The following is a 16,587-nucleotide window of genomic DNA, read 5'->3' on the forward strand; positions in this document are numbered from 1 at the left end:
AAAAAAAAAAAGATGCAGACAAAGTCCACATACTACCTCTAGTTATTGTGTCTCCTAACTCTTGTCATTTGCCATGAATTTACAGGGAGAAGTGGGTCTTTTGTCCATCAGAATGTCTCACATTCTGAATTTGGCTAACTGCTGTCATATAGTGCCTTCACTTGTTCATCTCTAGTCAGCATTTCTTACAGATTGGTAGTTAGATTCGGAACTTGATGGAAATTTGCATTTTCAGGTGATGGTGCATCCTCGCCTGCTGGTGTGTTCTTCCTATTGCATCATGTCATGAGGCCCGAGGCATCTGGCTGCACTGTTTTTGGGGTGCTGGTGATTGATGGGTCAGGTGGTTTCAGCCTGAGCTCTTCCTCTGAGCTTTTCTGTTATTCCATTGATGATTGTTGCCTAAATTCATTATTCCCTCAGAAACTGCAAAATGTTGATTTTGTAATCCTGTCCTTTCTTTTGTGTTTATTAGCTGGAATTCCTCAGAGAACTACTTCCCCTTACCAATTATTTGGTTATTTTGAGATGCAGTTTATTCAGGAAACAGGATAGGTGTTTTTGTTTGTTTATTTTACAGTTTTTGGAGTGAACTTCAGTTGTGATGAGGCTGAGTAGCATGCATAATTTTTTATGTATTTGTGTTTCAATACTTTCCTGTCATTATTTTTGCTCATTTTGTCCTTTCATAAGCCAGGGAGTCCCTTCTAGTCATTTATTTAGAGAAGATAAATTCGTTGTTTTCCTGCCTTGTAGTAACAAGAGATGTCTCTAGGCAAATTTCAGCTTTCTATTAAAACACCAGAATCAGTAGAACAAAGTTGTTTTAGTGTTGGCTGTGGATTAAATGAGTGAAACATAACATGAGCAAGGCCCCTGTCTTGGCTCCATCTTTACCTTGTGTGTTTTGTTTTCAGGACAGTTTTCCTTGCCAATAGACAAGAGACAGCTGTATGAGTTTGATATCAAAGTTCCACTGTTGGTTCGAGGGCCTGGGATCAAACCAAATCAGACAAGCAAGGTAGGTGCCTGGCAAGCTGGTGCTGTGGACAGGTAGACATTTGGCCTGAGAAAATAAGATGTTTCCTCCTGAGAGAAGATTGGGTTCGGTTCCTCTTCCCACTAGGGCTGAGCAGCAGCAGAGCTTTTAAGTGGAAATAGTGATTCCTTTTTTTTTTTTCCCTTAACTTCCCACTGCTCTCTATATCTGTATTTTCACCCCAGATGTACATGTCCCATTAGGATGCATAGCTTTTCTTTCTCTTTTGAGACTGGATCTTTGTTCTGGAGCAGTGACTCTCAAAAGAGGGTGTACATCAAGATTGCCCTCCAGAACTGAAGAAGAAAATGCTACGTGCTTGGGCAATATCCAGAAAGAGTGTGATTGACTCACTTGGTCTGGAATAGGGACCCAGCATCTGCCTTTTTTCTTTTCGAAGTTTACAGGTGATTCTGAGAGACAGCCTGGTTTGGGGCCCACTGCCTTGTAGAGCAGAGCTCCTCTGGCTTTTCTGTGAAACCCCTGGGGATCTGGTTAAAATGCAGATTCTGCTTCTCCATTTCTGACTAGCTCCCGGGTGATGTCTGCTGCTGGCCTGACCTCGCTTTGAGTATAAGGCTATCAAAAACATGTCTTCTAGGAATTAGTCTTTCCCTGTGCCAGGCTCTTCCTTATGAATGCTTTGTTGCTTTCTTGGTTCTCTCCCTAGAACTGCCATAATATGCCACATTGTTCTGTTGTCATTGCCATTCGGTTTCAGTGTCTTTTTCCAAACATGGTACCTAATGCTGAGGCACTTTGTTCCTAGCGGTCATCTTCATCCAAAATACTGTCCTCCAACACTCAGGAGAAAAGAATTGACAGGCTCCACCAGCTATGTCTTCTCTCCTTTCTGATATCCCAATTTCAATGTCAGTCCCAGTTCTGAGAGACCAAAGAAGATGAACAAATACACACTTTAAGCTGAAATTGCTAAGTGGGTTTTTAAATGGGCCAGACTTTCTGGGTATATTGGGTACTTTAATTTTGGAGCTTGATGTTTACTTGTTTAAAATGTCTATTTTTCACTTATTTCCTTTTACAACACTTTTGATGGAGTTCTGTTAAAATTCTCTTGGAAGGGTAAAGTGGCCTTCATAATTACCTTTTGTGTTTTTCTCTTAAGACCCACGTTCCTAAAGCTAGTCACTTTCCCTACAAATTTCAGTGCCTTCTAAACAGGCTCCCTCTTTCAAAGGAGATAAGCAAGTTTGGAAGACCATTAAATCTTAAAAGTGTTTTCTCGAGGTTGTTGTCTGGAACTGATTGAGGAGATCATGTCAGCAGCCATGTTCTGTTTTTAGGAGCAGGGCTACCTCAGCCCACATGGGAAGGAGGCTGAGTGAGATCATAGTGAAATGTGTCGGCCAGCTGCCTGTGGAAAAAATTGTTCCTTTTTTTCTTTAAGTTAACATTGCCATCTAAATGTTAAAAATCAGAAACTTCACCTTCTCTAAGCAATCTAAATGAAGTCTGGTTCCTGAGAAGCCATTTCAACAACGTAGCTAACATGTATTGTTTAGTATGGGACAGGTGCTATTCTAAGTGTATTACCTGATTCAACTCACTCAATCCTCACAGTTGATGAGATAGATGTACTGTTACTCCGGTTTTGCAGATGAGGAAAACGGAAGCAGAGAAGTTGTTTGCTGAAGATCACATAGCTAAAAAGCAGCAGAGCCCTGCATTTGAACTGGGGCAGTCTGGCTCCAAAGTCTGTATACTTAACCATTACATTATAGCTCAGTCAACAAGTATTTATTATCTTCTTTGCCAGTACAGTACACCAAGGAGCCTTGCACATGGCAAGGAGCAATAAAACAAAATCAGTTTTGTTGTTGTTGGTTTTTTTTTTTTTTTTTTTTTTTGAGATGGAGTCTAGCTCTGTTGCCCAGGCTAGAGTGCAGTGGCGCGATCTCTGTTCACTGCAAGCTCTGCCTCCTGGGTTCACGCCATTCTCCTGCCTCAGCCTCCCTACTAGCTGGGACTATAGGTGCCCACCACCATGCCTGGCTAATTTTTTTTTTTTTTTTTTTTTTTTTGAGACGGAGTCTCAGTCTGTCGCCCAGGCTGGAGTGCAGTGGCCGGATCTCAGCTCACTGCAAGCTCCGCCTCCTGGGTTTACGCCATTCTCCTGCCTCAGCCTCCCGAGTAGGTGGGACTACAAGCGCCCGCCACCTCGCCTAGCTAGTTTTTTGTATTTTTTTTTAGTAGAGACGGGGTTTCACCGTGTTAGCCAGCATGGTCTCGATCTCCTGACCTCGTGATCCGCCCGTCTCGGCCTCCCAAAGTGCTGGGATTACAGGCTTGAGCCACCGCGCCTGGCCTTTTTTTTTTTTTTAAGTAGAGATAGGGTCTCAATCTCCTGACCTTGTGATCTGCCCGCCTTCTCCCAAAGTGCTGGGATTGCAGGCATGAGCCACTGCGCCTGGCCCACAAGATCAGTTCTTAAATCCCTGTGTCAGGGAGCACAAGATATTTAAGCTACAGTGGTCAGTGAAAGCCTCTGAGGCATTTGAGCAGACGTGGATGTTGAGAAGGATTTAGCCATGCAGAGATCTGTGGGAATAGTGTCCTGAGCAGTACGGTAAATGCAAAGGCTCAGATGTGAGGATAAGCTAGGCTTGTTCAAGAGACAGAAGGTAGCAGTTGTACTGAACTCCTTGTACTTCCTAAGTGGACCTTCTCTCTCACCTCCTGGCCTTTGTACAAGTGACTGCTCCTTCTTTCTGCAATGCCCGTCTCTAACTTGCCCATCAGCTGGCCAAGTTAATTGTCCTTTAGGGCTTTGGTTTAGGGCTCCCTCTGGGAAGTCACTTCATACTTCTGCTCCCACGTGGGGTAGATGCCCTTCCTATATGTTCCCAGCTGGCCTCACACTTGTCACACCCTATTGAGTTTGTCTTTTTTAGTCTAGGATGTCCTAGAAAAGAGGAACTATCTAAACTTAAAATATCCAGCCCCTAACATACACTGGGGAACATCCACATTAGTTGAATGGATTTTTGCCAAGGTTGCAAATAAGTGGCAGATCAGGGACTGAAAGTTAAGTCTGTGCATTCTCAGATCCCATGTGTTTGTACATTGCTGCATTGACAGGTGTAATTTGAGAAGCATGAAATGCCCCAGCTTTCCCCTGGCACAGAGAATGTCAGAGATGATGGGTGATGTATCATATGTTGGCAGCACAGTTGTCTCAGTACCAGCCGTTCTGTGTGAGTGGCACTGGCTTGTGAGTTGGGCATAATGAGCTGAGCTGTCAGCAGCCTCGACAGCCAGATCAGTGCACATTTAACTGACTGGTGGACTTAGCTGTGTGTTGGCTATGCGGGAGAACTGGGACAAGGTCGTATGTATAGATGTCAAAGACTGGCTATTGACGTTTTCTCCTCTGACTAGTTTAGCTTTGGTGGTAGAAGTTCTGCAAAAGGAATTCTAGAAAGGAAAAGGTTAGAAGGAAAACTAGAATGATATAGCATGGTCCCAGGGAAATAGAAGTGAGCTGGGTAGTCAGGAAGACCACCTATTGGCTTTGGACAAAATCAGCCTTGGTTCCCCTAGTTTTGTGAAAATAAGAGGATGTTAAGCCTCCATTATCAGGTGGAACCCACTTTCTTCCTTGTCAGGAAAACTGGAACTGAGGGGCAGGTCCAGCTGAAGCAACCAAGATAATGGGATTCTGCACTTTCTCATGCAGTTACAGTGCTTTTCACTAAGTGGATTTGGGGTGCTTCCTGGTGTGCTTGGAGCCTTTTCTTTGATAACTCTACAGAAATTCAACATCAGGGTTTGGGTGTCTGTTTGGAAACCTGATGTGTTCTGAGAGCCCATTGCCATCTTGTTCTTTTCAGTAATTATGCAACAGTGTCAGAGCAAGAATAAGCAGGTTCAATGCATGATACCCCTTGATTTAAGCCCCAGGAGTGTTTGTTTATTTGTTTGTTTGTTTGTTTTGAGACAGAGTCTTGCTCTGTAACTTAGGCTGGAGCGCGGTGGCATAATCTTGGCTCACTGCATCCTCCACCTCCCAGGCTCAGGTGATCATCCTACCTCAGCCTCCTGAGTAGCTGGGACTATAGGTGCACACCACCATGCCCAGCTAATTTTTGTTTTGTGTGTGTGTGTGTGTGTGTGTGTGTTTTTTTTTGTTTTGTTTTGTTTTGTTTTTTTTTTTTTGTAGAGATGGAGTTTCATTACATTGCCCAGGCTGTTCTGGAACACTGGGCTCAAGCAATCAGCCCTCCTCCCCTCATTACAGGCATGAGCCACCACAGCCAGTCTACCCCAGGGTTTTCTAAGGACTTTCATTTGATTAGGATATTTATATACTTGATTGCTAAGAACATTCTCAACCTGAGAGAGTGTGATTTATCAAATAATTTATTTTTTTGGCTGGGCACAGTGGCTCATGCCTGTAATCCTAGCACTTTGGGAGGACAAGACAGGTAGATCACCTGAGGTCAAGAATTCGAGACCAGTCTGGCCAACATGGTGAAACCTTGTCTCTACTAAAAATACAAAAATTAGGCTGGACACGGTGGCTCACGCCTGTAATCCCAGCACTTTGGGAGGCCAAGGCAGGTGGATCATGAGGTTAGGAGATCGAGACCATCCTGACTAACATGGTGAAACCTCATCTCCACTAAAAATACAAAAAATTTAGCCAGTCTTGGCGATGGGCACCTGTAGTCTCGGCTACTTGGGAGGCTGAGGCAGGAGAACGGCGTGAACCCGGGATGTGGAGCTTGTGGTGAGCTGAGATCGTGCCACTGCACTCCAGCCTGGGTGACAAAGCGAGACTCTGTCTCAAAAAACAAACAAACAAAAAAAAACAAAAACAAAAACATAAGCCAGGTGTGGTGGCGGGTGCCTGTAATCCCAACTACTTGGGAGGTTGAAGCAAGAGTATCACTTGAACCCAGGAGGCGGAGGTTGCAGTGAGCCGAGATCTCACCATTGCACTCCATCCTGGGCAACAGAGCAAAAAATCTGCCTCAAAAAATATATTTTTGGTCTTGTCAAAGCTTTTTCTGTTCCTATCCGTAAATGAATTTTCTGTTTGTTTGAGATAGGCACTCTCTCACCCAGGTTGGAATGTGGTGAATCAAACATGGCTCACTGCAGCCTTGGCCTCCTGAGCTCAAGTGATCCTCCTGCCTTGGCCTCCCAAAGAGCTGGGATTACCAGCGAGAGCCACTGTGCTCAGCCCATAAATGAATTTTTATATTTTTACTAGACAAAAGCAATACCCTGAAAGTAATGTTTCTCAAAGTCATCACATTGATGGTTGAATCCATCCAAATTCTTGGTTATATAAAAACCAGAGGTAGGTGTAATTCTTTTTAACTCTTCATTCATACTGGCTGTTCGCTAGAAGTCTCCCATCTCCTGATATACTATGCTAATTTTGAGACTGTCTGCTTATTCAGATAACATTCTAGAAGAGGAGGCAGTTTATCCATTATATTTAGGGGAGTGTGATAATTGTAGATTTCTGGGGAGAAAGAGTCCTGGAATGACTTGTGCTTACGGTACTTGTGCTGAATCTTAGTGACTTTGGATTTACACTGGATCTTACCCCTTTCTCTCCAGAGACCAAAATGCCATTAGAAAGAGCCTCGGCTGGGTGCAGTGGCTCACACCTGTAATCCCAGCACTTTGGGAGGCCAAGGCAGGCGGATCACTTGAATTCAGAAATTTGAGACCAGCCCGGGCAATATGGCAGAAACCCCATCTCTACTAAAAATAAATAATACAAAAATTAGCTGGGCATCATGGTGTGCACCTGTAGTCCCAGTTGCTCTGGATGCTGAGGCAGGAGGATCAGTTGAATCTGGGAGGTCAGGGCCACAGTGAGCTGTGATTGTGCCACTGCACTCCAGCTTGGGTGACAGAATGAGACCCTGTCTCAAACAACAAAACAAAAAGAAAGAGCTTCCCCCCACCTTAACAAAAAAGGAGCAAGCCTCCCATTATACAGGTGTTGGCTCTTGCAATTTTTGGTGAGATGACAGTCACCATTTTATATCTCTGTGGGTTTTTTGATGTTTCCTCTTTTCTTTTAAAACTGCCTTGAACATCATAGTATCTGAGGAATTGGCTTCACGTCATTCATGTTACAGGCGTCACTGAAGATCTGTTAGTCACACTTCAGGGTCTGTAGATGGCTTGTTGTCTTGATCTCATTCTGGAGATGGTGTCTCTCTTTGACCCTCCTTTCCTGCTGTGACCTCTTCCATATTGAGACTCACACTTGATGACTGTTTTCCAAGCTGTTCAGTTTGCCTGGGGGATTTGGAACCAGGAAAGTTATCTGTAGCAGTGGGTCTTGTATCATCCCTGGAGACATCGTTTTTTGTGTGTGAGGTTTTTCCCCCACTGAGTAACACATGGATTGCCTTTCTCCTAAAGTGTCTGCCTCTGGGCGGTAATTCCTGACAGCTGCAGAGTTAGACTAATTGATTCAGAGCCAGGATATTTATCACTGCCCTCTAAGAGCTGTCCTAGCCATCAGGAAACCTGGCCCCTGATAATATTCTGAACATTTTTTTTTTGCCTTTCATATCTGTACTTTTGGTTTTGTTTTTAAATTAATAGTTGCAGGGCTGGGGTGTTTTTGTTTTGTTTTATCTCCCTGTTTGGCCTCTCTTAAGATGATCTAAGTGTTCTCAGCAGTGTTGAAGACTGTTATTTCCTGTCAGTAAGTGATGGCTTTTCCAGTTATAAGCTGGTAACTTTGCTCCAGTCACTTCTTGTGTTTCATTTCTTCACCTATAAACACTGTGTCCAAGGACTGTGATGAGGAATAAATGAGAATAAACGTCAAATACCTGGCACAGTAAACTGTAGTTCCCAGTTTTTCTCATTTCCTCTTTGTTTCCCTGATGGAGTGTTTCAGCGCTTGAAGATTTTTCTAGCCTGTGACCAAGTGACTTCTATGCTTACGTTCTGTCTAGGCCTGCACTGTCCACTTGTGGCTGTTGAGCACTTGAAATGTGGATAGTCCAAATGGAGATGTGTTATTGTGAAATACCAGATTTCAAAGACTTGGTTCACAAAAAGTTAAATCTCATTGATTTTTAAAAAATATTGTTTACATGTTGAAATATTAATATTCAGATATTTTTATAGGAGGTTAAATAAAATATATACAGTTTTACCTGTTTTTATTTTAATGTGGTTATTGGACAATTTTTAATTGCATGTGGGGTCCCCTTTATATTTCTATTAGGCTACTCTGGATTAGGCCCTGTAGAGGCGTTGTCTACAGAAGGAAAATAGTCTGATAACCAAGGAAATAAGTCAAAGCATAAATACAAGACAATGCCTTTAGTTTCTAGAATGTTTAAAAACATCTAAGTTTTTTGCTCTTAAAAAATCTTGTATTGCTATATTTTTGGAATAAATTTTCTGCAGCCTTCACAGCCTGTTGCAAACATATTTTGGCAGTGTTGTCCCTTTGAGAAGCTATAAAAAGAGCTAATAATTCTCATTGGTGGCAAACATTCCATTTTTGAGGTCTTCCAAAATGTCTGGAGTTCATTTGAAGTCAAATTTAGTTAATCTGAATAATCAAGTTGTAAGACACTTTGTAAAAAATAATTAGACCAATATTTTTCTCATGATTCACAACAAACTCAAAGCAGTTCCAAAGGAGTTTTCAAAAAACATTTTGATCAATAACAGAATCGGTAGAATAAATATGTCACTTCCCCGGGGGATATACTATTATGTAAGCCTTATAAAACTTTATATTTTATTTTAAGTTATTATAGTTATATTTGACTCTATGAAACAGACCAAAGCATGGGCTGTATAAAAGGTAATAGTAAGTGGTGTTGTCTCATGGGTGGGGTGGGGGGAAGAGAACTTTAGTATAGATAGAAAAGGAAAATGAGACCAGCTGTCTTTTAGATTGTTTTTCCCTCTTTCTCATAGATGCTGGTTGCCAACATTGACTTGGGTCCTACTATTTTGGACATTGCTGGCTACGACCTAAATAAGACACAGATGGATGGGATGTCCTTTTTGCCCATTTTGGTAAGTGTAGAGCCCTCAGTCAGGCCTGAGCCAAGACCGCAATAAATTCTGGGTTGTGTAAAGACTTAAAAATTTAAACATTAAATAATACTATTAAATTTAGGGGGCAGAAAATCTTGTGGCGGGAAGGAGTTTTCTAAAATAAAAAATTAGACCACATGTGAAATTGAGAGTTCTGTTTCCTCCCCTCTTTTGCTCTCCTCCAAGAATACCCACCGTAAATAAAGAGAGGTGACAGGTTGGGAACACATTGGCAGCATATGTAAAAAGTCATTAGTCCAAATACATGAGTTCTTAACAAAGATTAATATCCCAGTGGGAAAATGGGCAAAAAAAGTGGCTAATCAACTTGTAGAAGAATTAAAAATGGCAAAACAAATGCAAAAAGATTACTTCAGTGCTTATCACGGAAATGCTTAACTGAAGGAGACCTCTATCTGTGAACTGGCAAAGATTTTTAAAACACCCAAGATTTTAGAAGTCTGAGAATTTGGAAAGTACTTTATATACTTTTCATACAAGTGTAATCAGTGTAACCTGTCAGGAGGTTAGTTTAATAAGACATACCACTTCAGAGTGCACACGTCAAAAACAGTCAGACAAGTTAACTTCTGCCTGTCTGGTGAGTGAAATGTGGCATTTGGTCTTACTGTGCATCTGTTTGTTTAATAATGAGGTGAATTATTTTTTAACAGCTTAATTCCCATACCATACAATTCACTCATTTAAAGTGTTGGCTGGGCACGGTGACTCACGCCTGTAATCCCAACACTTTGGGAGGCCAAAGGTGGGTGGATCACCTGGGGTCAGGAGTTCAAGACCATCCTGGCCAAAATGGTGAACCCGTCTCTACTAAAAATACAAAAAAGCTGGGCATGGTTGCAGGCACCTGTAATCCCAGCTACTCGGGAGGCTGAGGCAGGAGAATCACTTCAATCCAGGAGGTGGAGGTTGCAGTGAGCGGAAATCGCGCCATTGCACTCCAGCCTGGGCAACAAGAGTGAAACTATATCTCAAAATAAAATCATTTTTTAGGTGTCCAATTCAATAGTTGTTGGTATAGTCACAACCATCATCATCATCTAAGAGCATTTTCATCACCCTAAACCCCTAGACACAGTAGTCACTCTAATAGGAGAAAACTGGAAATCCACATATCTAGTAGAGAATTGTTTAAACTGTGGTGCAGGGAATTGATTAGATCTGTTGCTTCCTTTCCCACCATGAATCTACTTTATGTCTGTATAGATTTGTCTGTTCTGAACTTCTCATAAATGAAATTACATACCATGTGGCCTCTTGTAACTGGTTTTTTCACTGAGCATAGTGTTTTCAAGGATCATATCATTGTAACGTGTGTCAGTACCTTGTTCTGTTTTAGTGCCAAATAACCTTGTGTGTGTGAATGTATCACGTTTTGTTTATCCATTCATCAGATAATTTGGGCTGTTTCCACTCTTTGGCTATTATGAACAATGCAGTTGTGATGTTTTTGTTTGTTTTTGAGATAGTCTTGCACTATCACCGAGGCTGGAGCGAAGTGTTGCTGATCACAGCTCACTGCAACCTCAGTCTCCGAGAATCCTCCCACCACAGCCCTCCCCCCCCCCCGCAGTGGCTGGGACTACAGTGGCTGGCTACCACATCTGGCAAATTTTTTTTTTTTTTTTTTTTTTTTTTTTTTTAACAGAAATGAGGTCTTCCTACATTGCTCAGGCTAGTCTCGAACTCCTGGGCTCAAGAGATCCTCACATGTTTTCCAAGAAGAGTTTAAGGAAAAAAAAAAAGATCCTCCCCCTTTAACCTCCAAAAGTGCTGGGATTATGGGTGTGAGCCAACACTTGCTATTATCTGTCTTTGTGATTATTGTAGTAGGTGTGAAGTGGTATCTCATTGTGGTTTTGATTTGTATTTCCCTGCTGACTATTGATGGTTAGCATTTCATCATGTGTTTGTCAGCCATTTGTTGTTGTTGTTGTTGTTGTTGTTGTTGTTGTTGTTGTTGTTGTTGTTTTTGGCGGAGTCTTGCTCTGTCGCCCAGGCGGGAGGGAGTGCAGTGGCGCCATCTCGGCTCACTGCAAGCTCCGCCTCCCGGGTTCACGCCATAGTCCTGCCTCAGCCCCCCGAATAGCTGGGACCACAGGTGCCCGCCACAACGCCCGGCTAATTCTTTTTGTATTTTTAGTAGAGATGGGGTTTCACTGTGTTAGCCAGGATGGTCTCGATCTCCTGACCTCGTGATCCGCCCACCTTGGCCTCCCAAAGTGCTGGGATTACAGGCGTGTGCCACAGCACCCGGCGTTTGTCAGCCATTTGTATATCTTCTTTGGAGATGTGTTCATATTTGGATCCTTTGTCCTTTTTTTTGTTGTTGTTGTTTTTTAATTGTGTTACTGATCAGGGAATCACTTTTCATTTGTGCCTTTTTGTGTTTCTTTCCTTGAGAAATGCCTCTGCATTTTTGTGTATCATAGTCTCCTTTTATGACTTGTCTTTTCCATATATTAAGATATGGGAACCAGGTACAATGGCTCACGCCTGTAATCCCAACAATTTGGGAGGCCAAGGCAGGCTGATCTCTTGAGTCCAGGAGTTCAAGACCAGCCTGGGCAACATGGCAAGACCCAGTCTTTACAAAAAATGCAGAAAATTAGCCAGGCATGATGGTGTGCATCTGTAGTCCCAACTACTCAGAAGGCTGAGGTAGCAGGACTGTTTGAGCCAAGGAGGTGGAGGTTGTAGTGAGCAGAGATCACACCACTGCACTCCAGGAATTGAATGTATATATTGTTTCTTTTAATGTTTAGTGTCCTTTGTATATTTATAAAGATGCTTCTAAACTTCGAAGCCAGAAAGTATTCTCCTATATTTTCCTCTGAAACTTTTGTAGCTCTGCCTCTTACATTCAAGTCCTTGATGTATCTAAAATTTCTTTTCTTGTAAGGTATGAATCAGAGATTCAGTTTCTCTCTTTTTTTTTTTTTTTTTTTTTGCTCCATAGATACTCAGTTGTCTTTTTTGCTCCATGGATCTATCTATTCCTGTGCCAATATCATTTTGTCTTATAAAGCTGTGTAACTAAATCTCAATTTGCATAGGCATACCTCTCTGCTTATTGTTCTCATGGGGATCCTAGCCCCTATCTTCCACATAAACTTCAGAATCAGCTTTTCAGATTACCTGAAAAACGTTGGCTTTTGGTTGGAACTGCATTTAAGCTATAGATCAGTTAGAGGAAATTTTACATCTTTTAATTTTTCATACAAGTCTTATACTTTGTACCTTATTAAGTTTATTTCTAATTAGAAAAAAACACTGATTCACTCTAGGGGTAAAAATCATTATGCTGTGTATAATTTCTCTGCACAGTTCTCGAAGTGCCAAAGACTTGGTTCTTTTCCTTGTTCATGTTTTGTTTTTGGAGGTTATTCCGATGAAATACTGATGTAGTAGAACAGTTAATTAGCCATGTGTGGCTACTTATTTAAATTAAAAATGAAATTCAGTTCTTCGGTTGCACTAGCTGCACATCATGTGCTCAGTAGCCATCATATTGAACAGCAGAGATCGAGAGTGTGTCAGCCAGCAAGTTCTGCTGGACTAGCAGTTGGCAGACTACAACCTGTGGGCCAAATCTAGCCCACCCTGGTTTCTGTAAATAAAGTTATATCAGAACACAGCCACACTCATTCATTTATGTATGGTTGATGGCTGCTTCCCTGCTACCTGAGTAGATGTAACAGAAACTGTATAGCCAGGAGCCTAAGTATTTACTCTGTGGCCTTTTACAAAAAAAGTTTAACATCCCCTACAGACCGTGAGTCTCAGACTTGGTCAGACATCAGAATCACTCGGAAACTAAAATACTAATGCCTGGGCCTCACCCTTAGAGATTCTGATTTAATTGGCATGAGATAGAATCCCTTGGGATTTTTCAAGTTTCCCTGGTGATTTTTAATACGCAGCAAAGTTCAGGAACCACTGATCTGGGCTTCTCAGATGCTTTTTTCTCCCCTGGACACTTTGACATTCAAGGGTGGGATTTTGAAGTTCACTCAATTCCGACAGTTCACTCAATTCCACCTTCCAGCTTCCATGACTCAGGTTTGGCAGCATGAGCTTTTTTTTTTTTTTCTTTCTCATTTTCCAAGACAGTCTTGCTCTGTTGCCTAGGCTGGGGTACAGTGGTGCGATCTCAGCTCACCACAACCTCTGCCGCCTGGGTTCAAGCAATTATCCTGCCTCAGCCTCCCAAGTAGCTGGGACCACAGGTGTACACCACCATGCCCAGCTAGTTTTTTGGTATTTTTTAGTAGAGACGGTGTTTCACCATTTGGCCAGGTTCGTCTTGAACTCCTGACCTCAGGTGATCCGCCCACCTCGGCCTCACAAAGTGCTGGGATTACAGGCGTGAGCCACCACGCCCAGCCATCCTGAGCTTTTTAAGTCTCCAGCGAGTCATGATTTCTGAGATCCTGAGCCGCACAGGATTGTTCAAGTTTCATTGTAGAACAGTAAGTTAGGAAATAATTCCTATCTCTAATTCCCCCTTTTCAGGTGGCTGCGGCATTCAAGGCCTTGCACAAGCTGTTACCCATTCCCCACTGTACTGACCCATGTTTAGCATTCTTTAGAGCAGTGATTCTCAAACAGGCATTCCCTAGAATTGCCTGTGGGACTTGCTGAAACCCAGGTTGCTGTCTACCTATGTTAGGAACTAAGAATTTGCATTTGTAACAAGTTTCCAGGTGATGCTGCTTGTCCTGGGAACCACACTTTAAGGACCACTTTTTTAGAACAGTGCTTCTCAGATTTTTACTATGCATGAAAATCACCAAGAGGTCTTACTAAAATGCAGGCTTTGGCTTGTTAGAGCTAGAGTAGGACCTGAAATTCTGCATTTCACCAAGCTGCCAACCAGACTTTGACCATTTTAAGAGCAGCTTCTAACCTGGTCTTCCTGTCTTTGCATATCTCCATTCTGTCTCTAGATTCTGCCACTAAGCTTACTTTTCTAAATCACTGCCTTGATTGTGTTACCTCCCTGCTCAAAAACCTCCTATTGTTTCTAGGACAAGCCTGGGCAGCATGATGTTCAGGGCCTTTTCCTGTGTGGTACCAGCCTGCCTCTCCACCCTCACTGTGCACTGCTTCCTCGTCTGAAACCTGGGTTTCAGGAAGCCACACATCTAAGTGGTCTGTGTTCAACCTATATTCATGCTCTTTGAATCTAAAACTTGCTCCTATTCCTAGATTCTTTCTCCTTTCACCATTTGTGTCTTAAACTTGCTCCTTTCAAATGCTGCCACTTCTTTCCTTCCATACCATGAATGTACATTGAAGAGTGAGTTAATGTACTGTACCTTCATTCTGACCATCAAGAGGTGCTTTGAACCTGTTACAGTCCTTTGCACACAAGTCTGCGGAATATTTCTTTATTGTCCTTGTTTCTATTAGGTTATAAGTTCCTTAGTCTGAGCTTAAAACAGTTCTTACATAGAGCATATGACAGTATTATTTATTCTAGTCTGGACTTTCAGCAACTTGCACTGTAACTTTGATTCTTGCTTAGTTACCTTGTCAGGTTCCATTGCTGACCTGATTCATGGAAGTAGCCTTGGAAAGGAACTATTAAATTTTCAAAGCATTTGACCATCACTTGGAAAGGCCCTTAAGTACCAAACATGCTGCTCAGTAGCTTTCATGTGCACCTGTTTTAGTCATTCCCTTCAGTTACTGAATGAACAGTCCAATTACTTTTGACTCCCAAGTCCCCTTTAGAAGTCGATTACTTTGTGATCTTTATCATAGTCTATGTGCCTCACAGAAACTCCACTTGCTCTTTTATCTAGAGAGGTGCCAGTAACTTGACCTGGCGATCAGATGTCCTGGTGGAATACCAAGGAGAAGGCCGTAACGTCACTGACCCAACATGCCCTTCCCTGAGTCCTGGCGTATCTGTGAGTAATAGCTTGAATCGACTTAGACAGATTTCTCACTGATAACGTGGCAAGGTGCTGGTTTCCGTGTGTCAAGTATTGAAATCTTTCATCTGAGTCCTCTTCATTTCTCACTGACTGTGAGTGGTTAGTAGATGGACAAAGGTAAATCCAGTGATCTTGGAAATGATGCTGCCGACCAGTCATCAGAATGTGCACTGTTAATTCTTCCAATTTATGTAGCAAGTGCATGTATCCACCCATGTTCTTATCAATTCCTCTTCCCTGTTTTTCTACCCCTCCCAATAACATTACCAGTTTTTTTAATTAGGGATGTTACTGAGGCATGAAGTAGAGAGATGTAGTTCCTGCCTGTAACCATGCCATTATGAGTGCCTCACATTGGCGGCAGCCAGCCAGGTCACAAAAAGGGGAACAGCCATGTTGGCCTTACTTTGGAGAAGGGAAAAATCGGCTTCCATTTGGAGTTGATTGATTCTTCTAACACCAAAGTGTTACAGTGTAATGAACCAACCAAAAGTGCAATAACAGATCATATGGTAGACGGAAGTTAGATTTAAGTTGTACTTGGTGATAAAAACACTCATAAATAACTTACCTGCAAATGATTCCACAAAACTCATTTTAGGCTTCTCCTCCAACTTTTCAGGGTGATAGTTCCTAGTAGCTCTTAGAAATGAGTCATTTGGGCCGGGTGCTGTGGATCACGCCTGGTAATCCTAGCACTTTGGGAGGCCAAGGCAGGTGGATCATCTGAGGTCAGGAGTTCGAGACCAGCCTGGCCAGCATGCCAAAACCCCATCTCTACTACAGATACAAAAATTAGCCGGGTGTAGTGGTGCATGCCTGTGCTACTCAGGAGGCTGAGGCAGGAGAATCGCTTGAACCCAGGAGGTAGAGGTTGCAGTGAGCCGAGATCGCACCATTGCACTTCAGCCTGCACGATGGGAGCGAGACTCTTATCTCAGAGAAAAAAAAAAAAAAGTCACTTGAGTTGATTTCTTCTCCTTGCCAACCCATACATTTTACAGGTGCCCATTATAAGTAATTCTTGTCAAGAGTTTAGCAGACAAGGATGGCAACAGTCTACAAATGGAACAACCCATATACCTTGATCAAGTTAGCCAAAGGAACAAAGCCTCACATCTGTTTTTGAGTTACTGGCTTCTCCATGGAAGGTTTTCTAATTGCTGTCAAATTGCATGTCTGGCATGAGCCAAGCTGATTGCCCTTCTAGGCAACTAGGTATTTGTTACTATGGAACAACTGTCTTCATTTAAATTTTGAAATATCCCTACAGCAATGTTTCCCAGACTGTGTATGTGAAGATGCTTATAACAATACCTATGCCTGTGTGAGGACAATGTCAGCATTGTGGAATTTGCAGTATTGCGAGTTTGATGACCAGGAGGTAAGAGGGACTTCTGCCTGCACTTCCCCCACTGCTTTCTTGCTGGTGCTTTGTTGGCTGGACTTGGTGGCATAAGATAGCAATTCCAAGGCTGCTCCCTAGGGAAGAGGTTGTGTTTCTTATCTGTGCTTCACTTT

General features: G+C 42.4%; 1 protein-coding gene across 1 annotated transcript in view; it reads left to right on the plus strand.

The window, feature by feature from the left end:
- The window catches only part of GNS (glucosamine (N-acetyl)-6-sulfatase), a 46,311-nt gene that overhangs the window by 21,743 nt on the left and 7,981 nt on the right, over positions 1-16,587 (plus strand). The window contains exons 9-12 of the mRNA XM_010386914.2: positions 918-1,021; positions 8,978-9,079; positions 14,932-15,039; positions 16,340-16,450. Of these exons, the coding sequence (XP_010385216.2) occupies positions 918-1,021; positions 8,978-9,079; positions 14,932-15,039; positions 16,340-16,450 (425 nt within the window). The remainder of the gene's footprint in view (positions 1-917; positions 1,022-8,977; positions 9,080-14,931; positions 15,040-16,339; positions 16,451-16,587) is intronic.

This window comes from Rhinopithecus roxellana, chromosome 10 (assembly GCF_007565055.1).
Source record: "Rhinopithecus roxellana isolate Shanxi Qingling chromosome 10, ASM756505v1, whole genome shotgun sequence".
Lineage (NCBI taxonomy): Eukaryota > Metazoa > Chordata > Mammalia > Primates > Cercopithecidae > Rhinopithecus > Rhinopithecus roxellana.